Source organism: Antechinus flavipes, chromosome 1 (assembly GCF_016432865.1).
Source record: "Antechinus flavipes isolate AdamAnt ecotype Samford, QLD, Australia chromosome 1, AdamAnt_v2, whole genome shotgun sequence".
NCBI classification, from domain to species: Eukaryota; Metazoa; Chordata; class Mammalia; order Dasyuromorphia; family Dasyuridae; genus Antechinus; species Antechinus flavipes.
In genome coordinates this window covers 80,438,856-80,445,839 of record NC_067398.1, presented here as the reverse complement: position 1 = coordinate 80,445,839, position 6,984 = coordinate 80,438,856, and the positions used below count along the sequence as shown (strand labels likewise).

The following is a 6,984-nucleotide window of genomic DNA, read 5'->3' as shown; positions in this document are numbered from 1 at the left end:
GGCAGTTGAGGGAACTCATGAACCCGCCTTCAGTCGCCCCGCTTCCCAGCCTCCGCCCCCTGGAAGGCGGGGCCGGGGCCGAGCGGGCTCGCGGCGGTTACTGGCCGTTGGCTGACCCGCCGCCCGCCCTAGCGGCCCCTCCCGGCCCTCCCTCCCTCCCTTCCTCCAGCTGTCGGGCGGCCTGGCGGCAGCGCCGCGGAGGGCGTGGCCGAGGCGCGGCGGGCCGGGGTCCGGCCCGGGCCCCTGGCGGGCGGGCGCGAGACGCGGCCCGGGTTTGGAACAGCCCGTGCCCGGGCCCTCGGAGGTAGAAGCAGCCCCGCCGGGCCCTTGATCGAGGGTGGGGGAGGGGGGAGAGGAGCAAAGACACGGGAGTGTATGTGCGTGAGTGTCCGTATGTGTGATTATGGAACCTCTTTCGATCCCCAGTCCAGCCCGCCGGGACTTAGCCGAGCCGCTGCCCCACCCTCAGCGTCTGGGAATGCCTACTCCTCAAGCTCCAAAGTGTCAGAGGCAGAACTTGAACCCAGGTCCTGCAGGCTGAGGGGGCCATCCGCTGCCATCCTGGGGGACGGCTGCGTAGAAAGGCGGGGGAGAAACGAGCATTAGTTAAACGCCTCTTGGTTGTCAGGCACCGCGCTGGGCGCTAGGGTACAAGTACTAGCCAAAAGGCAGCCCGTGCCTTCTCGGACGAGAAGGTAGGGGGGAGAAAACAGGCCGAGAAGCGGTTTCCCCCTCCACCCCCGCCCCCTTGTTACAGTTACAGGCCCCGGAAGAGCAACTGTTGAAATTATTTGGTTTGGGAACGCTTGGTTGATAGAAGAATTGGCATTTCTGGACTCTTTGCTATTAGCATGAAAATGGGAATTAAGTATTTGCCTAAAAGATACCAAAACCTTTGGAAATTTTGTATAAAAAAGTCCAAGGTTGGTCCCTCAAATTTTTTGTTATTGAAAAAAAAAAAAAACCCGAAATCCAACACCCTAGGATTTTTTGGGTAAGACCATTTCAAAGACCAACAGGTCAAAATTCTCGTTTAGAGATTTGTTTGATATTTTAGCAACTGAAAGAAGTCTTTTAGAAGCACATATTAAATTTCTGTTGGCTATTTGTGTCATCTTCTGACACTCCCAGTGCACAGTGATTTCTTCCAAATACAGAAGAATTTGGTCCAGCTATGCAGAAAAGTTAAATTTCACGGTTTTCAGTTCTTTTACAGAGCAATTGGCATGCTCATCATATGAAGACTTGAATTTATCTGAATAAGTTTTTGTCTGTCAGCACTCCGGCTGATTATCTCCAGTTCTAATAAGCATCTTTCTTCTATTCGAAATTTTCTAATTTGTCATTGAGAAATGTAAAGTCTGTGGCAGACTTGTATATATTACTAGTTAGTGCTCTTCAGAAGTTGGCAGAGGAGATATTGTGTAAGCAAGTGTACATGGATACAATATGAAAACATGCCAGAAAAGAAAACCATAAGTGAAATGGGTTTGGTCTTCATTGGAGCAAAGATAATTCAATGATAATGGTATTTTAGACAAATACTGATAATTACACAATTGCAACTTTACCAATGAAGAGAATATTCACCCATATTGTAATCAAGAGAAACATTATTCTTTCAGGAGCCCTAGTAGGGAGACTACATAGAAACAAGGACTTGATTTGGTCTCTGGTTACTAGACAAATCTCTGAGCCCAATTTGATGCTTTGTTGTTTTTTACTTTAGAGACTTTTATTTTTTGAAAATAAAAACAAAAATTCAATAGATGCTATCTCCTCCTCAAGACTGACAGATCCCAAATACCTTTGTCATTTTAGAGTAACTTTTACTTCCCCAAAAGCCTAGATAGAAAAATCAGTAGTAATAATGACAAAGGAAAAAACCTGTACTCTTATCTCAACAAGTGGTACTGCTGATTTTCTAAACTGTTAATACTTAACACTCAAGAAAATAACCTTATTCTTCTCAGACCCCATTTCCTTTCTAGCAAATAGCTTTTTTTTTTTTTTTAAGCATCACTATACTTAAGTAATTTCTTTCTCAGTTTTAAGTCAAAGCAGAATGTTCTGTTTCTCAAACTGAAGGTGGGACAAAAGCCTATAACTCTCACAGTTCTTCCATAGAGATCTTGTAGAGGGAAAACAGTTCACATCTTGGCTCCCCTTTTCTAAGGGTTGTCTCTGTGTGACCCATGAAATAAAAAAGTCCATTAATGTTAAACCTTTGCTTCTGCTGAGCCAACTTGCAAGAAAGGAACCAGGAAATGTTTTTGGTAATTGTAAGTGAATGGCTCTTATCTCTCACCACAGATTTAACTGTCCTGAGTGGCCTAGTCTGTTGTGTTCTATTGTGGGTTGGAATTCTCCCTTTTCAGTGCACATTTTATCAGTACCTACTAGATGCTAAGGGGATACAAAACTCAGTAAGTTAGGGTTCCTACTTAGTGTCCCAAAGAGAAAATAGGACATTTAAACAATTGCACTACAAAAGTGCATAATTAGTGCTTATGCATGATATAAAACTATAATTAGTCAGAGGAAGGGGTTATATTTTCATCTTCCTCATAGGGAAGGCATCATGGATTATGTAATACTTGAAATTGAATTACCTAGATAGAATTAAGGGCCCAACTATCCTGAGTCAATAAATTTCTTTTATTGGGTATCCTATTCAATAAATATTTGCTGGTTATATGATATAATGGTTCTCTGGAGTGGTTAAAACAGATTGCAACATCTGGGTTCTTATATGTGGAGTAGAAAACAGAGAATCACAGAATTGTAGTTGGAAGAGATCATAGCAATCATCCAGTCCAGTTTATACCTGAAGGAAATCCTTAGTATAATATACCTGATAAATTTTCATCTAGTATTATGAGAATCCAGAAGTATTCATCCCTTGATTATCTTTAGTGACTGGGGAAACAGGTTGTCCACTTGAACAGCTCTCATTGTTAAGAAGTTCCATCTATTGTTCTGCCTTCTAGATCCAAAGAGATCAAGTCTAAACCCTTTTCCATATCACAGATTTTCAAATTCTTGTCTGAGCCTTCTTTTCTCCAGGCTAAACATCCCTAAAACCTTAATTGATCACCATGTAACAAACTCAAGGCCTTCCACTTTTTTGGTTTCATCTGGATATTTTATTCATTAAAATCTATCCTAGACTGTGCCTTCTAGATCTGATCAGAACATTCCAAATGAAGTATGAGGCGAGTGATAGTTCCAATATGTATTCTATTCCCTTATTCTGGGAAGCTGTAAGTCTCTTATTTTATGTGGAATGTGTTAACTACTCCAGAGAACCACTACATCAAGAAAACAGTATTAGCTTTTTTGTCTGAAGCAATATACTACTAATTCATTTAGTCTATAATCCACTAAAACCCCCAAATCTTTTTCAAAATGTTTCCCACCCTGCCTACCTCCATGTCGTTCTTATAAAATTACTTTTTTGTACTCAAATATAAGACACCACATTTTTTCCACTTGAATATCTTTTTATATTCAACTTGGTTCTCTAGGCCAGTGGTGTCAGACTCTCCAAATAGAAATGTTCTGCGGGCTACATTTTTATTTAGAATATCACAAGTTAACAGCATCTAGGTTGTATTGTGTTTTCATTTTTTGTTAAACATTTCCCAATTACATTTTAAATCTGATTCTACTACATTATGCTTTCTCTAACTTAACAAGAATTTTTTTGGATGCTGACCAAGTATAAATCACTGGAAACATCCTACCATGTTAACATTAAGCCATTACAACTATTCTTTGATTGTATCAATTTTCTTTCTTTTTTATTTATTTATTTATTTATTTTTAAATTTAATTTTATTTAATAATAACTTTGTATTGACAGAATCCATGCCAGGATAATTTTTACACAGCATTATCCCTTGCAATCACTTATGTTTCGTTTTTTTCCCCTCCCTCCCTCCTCCCCCCCCCCAAGATGGCAAGCAGTCCTATATATGTTAAATATGTTGCAGTATATCCTAGAGATTGTATCAATTTTCTAAATTAATTGTATTGTTAAGGACCATGCCTAAGTGAAGCAGCAGGTCAATTCTCCTAGAGCCTCCACAGCTGTTAATCATAACACTTAAAGGAGTTGCAAAGTGGCCTTAACTGATGCAGATGTTCCTTATGGATTGGGAATGAAATAAATTGAAGGCAAGAAGTAATAGGAAAAAAGTCAGACAACAGCAACTGCCTCTTAGTCTCCTTGTATCATCATCATCCTCTCACATGAAGAGATCCATTCTACAGGTCTGAGTTAGACCTCCAGCAGCCACTGGCAGGTGGCTCCTGTATTGCAGTACTGTATTATCAACTAGTTTATACTTCTCTATCTCCATAAGAGATAAGAAAAAACCTAGGTATCTATAGCATTCTCCTTGTCTATCAGTTTAGGAAGCCTGTCCAAAAAGGAAATGACATATACTTGATGAAACCATGCTTTCTCTTTGTAATGACATTTTTTTTTCCATTCTAAACAATTTGCTCTTCTCCAGACTTAAGAGTATTCCTCCTATTTTCTATGATCTAGATATTGATAGTGAATCAAATCACATCTGCACTTCTTTACCCTGCATTCTGTAGGGTCAGATGTAAATAAGTTCATAAAGGGCATACTAGATGATCTTTTACTGTCTTATCTTGGATATCATCTTGCTAGGGATTTTCAGTGATGTAGATGACTTTTCCAACACAAAGGTCATTATTTAGGGTAGGGGAGGCTTTCTTTGTGTTTTCCATTGTCATAATCCCACCTACTCCCTCCTTTAATCTCATTCACCTCCTCCCTATATTATTTTTATTGTCTTTAGCTTCCAGCACATTTTGAGCTTCAACAATCCTGCCTATGTTTTTAAAGTAGTAATTGTGTCATTTTCTTATATTCTTCCTGTTGCCAGGACTTACTTCCATCTTCTGTGTATAGTTGGTTTGGTGAGATCCCTGTCTCCTTAGAACAACTTCTATTTTTCTTCATTAAAATTGTATCTTAAGAGCTTCCCTTTTCTTATTCCTTAGTGTGAAGGTCAAAATAAATAAACTGAGATACAAAGTCCTAGCATAATCAATTTATTAATAAGATGTGAACTTATCAATAAATAGGTGCTCAGCTTAAGACCCTAAAGTGGGGAATAGCTACTCTTTTTAAGAAAAAGCAGAACAAAGAACAGGACTTTATAGCCAGGGAGCAAGTTCTGATTAGTTAAAAGAGCTCAATATCATAGATGGCAAGGGCAGTATGATCGGTTATTATTGGTGACAGAACTGAGGCAGAGGGAACAATATGATTGGTTGAAAAATTAGAAACGAGGGGCCAGGAATAACCTAGTCTCCTTCCCTCTTATGAGTAAGCAGTATCCATTATTTGAGTCTACTCGCCAGGTTAGTGTCCCAGACTTGCTTGGATAACAAACCAGAAATTCTTGGAGAATAGCTTGATGGTAAAAGAAATTAGACCAGACTCCCTTGTTTGCATGTATATTCTTCAAGAGTAGCAGATTTTCTTGATATAAAATAAAACAGTGATTGACAAGAGGATTGGATTTCTAAACTTATAAGACAAGGAATCTTGAAAGAATTAGAGAACAATTTTAATTAACTTTAAGTAGGACTAATTTAAGAGACAGAGTTAATGTATTTCAATCATTTCTCACAAAGAAATTGGTACAGTCTTTGTAAAGGAAGCAATGTGGTGAAGCAGAAAGAGCATTGAATCTGGGGTCAATAAGCAAGCTTGAGTTCTGCCACTGATTAGTTCTGTGTCCATGGGCAGATCACTAGCTTAACTTTCCTGTTCTGTGGAATGGAAATAATGTATTTTCGATTTCATGGTGGTAGTGTGCAAATGAAGTGGGATAATGAATGTAAAATGTCTTGTAACTATAAAGCATTGTATAAAATAAGCTATTTTTATTGTTACAGGGCTATGAACAAGGATAGCATCACATGTGTTGGAAGGTGCTGGATTTCATTCCTCAGACCCTATGAGACCTGAGAACAATTGCTCTGAGGCTTGTTAATATTTGTAGCTGGAAGAGTCTATTTTTAAAATTACAGAGAGATTCCAGATTGGAAAGGGAAGCAGTGGTTAATGAGAATTGTGAACAGAAAGGGGAAGACTAAAGGACTGAGGTAGAGTTGGACTACTTCAGAGAATTTGACTATTGTTGAGTGGGCTATGGATTATTCCTTCTTTGTACTTTTTCAATGGGTGGAACTGGGGGGAGGGATAATAAAAGAGTCAAATAACAAAGAGAAAGAGTCTCTTGCCCCCAGCTTAGCAGAAGAGGAATTTATTTAATCTATTTGTGAAAATTGACAAACTCTTAATTGAGGGAATGGGGCAGAAAAGAAAAATTAGGAGGATTACTGGGGCATTAAACAGTATGGGCAGTAGACATATTTTAGCATTTTTTAAAAATATGAAAAGAAATGATATTCTTTGGAATTTCTGGTTTTGTTTCTGAGATAGTGGGATGGTGAGGGAAAAGCCACCAAAAATAGAGAAGGGTGACCTCAAAGGTCATTTTGTATTTTTTCTTCCTTTTTATACAGAGACTCAATTATGTCTTGGTGGACCGCACAGATGCAGCAGTCTTCAGGGCCTGGTAAGGTGGGCAGAGGGACATATCCTTTTTAAAATTACCTTTGCCTGGAAAATCAGAGTAATTACAGAATTGATTCTGGAACCATCATGATAGCTGGGAAGAGTGCTGAATTTGGAGTCAAGAGAGTCCTGGGTTCAACTACTGCCTCTGGCAAGTACTAACCAGTGCTTAGCATGAGATCTGGCACATAGTAGGTACTTAATAAATATTTGTTGATTAATCGTGGGCAAATCACTTTAACTTCTCTGAGCTTCATTTTCATCATTAAAATAGAGTTAACACCTTCCTCACAGTATTACTATGAGGACTGCCTATGATAATTTACTTTGAGAGCTTTGCAAACCTTTCAGCACTT

At 39.1% G+C, this 6,984-nt stretch overlaps 1 protein-coding gene across 6 annotated transcripts in view; it reads left to right on the top strand.

Moving 5' to 3' along the window:
• The first annotated feature begins 191 nt into the window (after positions 1-191).
• Positions 192-6,984, top strand: part of PHF7 (PHD finger protein 7) — a 30,758-nt gene continuing 23,965 nt past the window's right edge. For 2 of the 6 annotated variants that reach the window (XM_051985156.1, XM_051985164.1), the window contains exons 1-3: positions 192-304; positions 5,944-6,153; positions 6,577-6,629. In XM_051985156.1, the coding sequence (XP_051841116.1) occupies positions 6,113-6,153; positions 6,577-6,629 (94 nt within the window). In that variant the 5' untranslated portion in view covers positions 192-304; positions 5,944-6,112. Of the gene's footprint in view, positions 305-5,943; positions 6,154-6,576; positions 6,630-6,984 lie in introns of those variants that run through there. The other 4 variants (XM_051985188.1, XM_051985182.1, XM_051985172.1 and 1 more) reach the window with 3 other exon arrangements.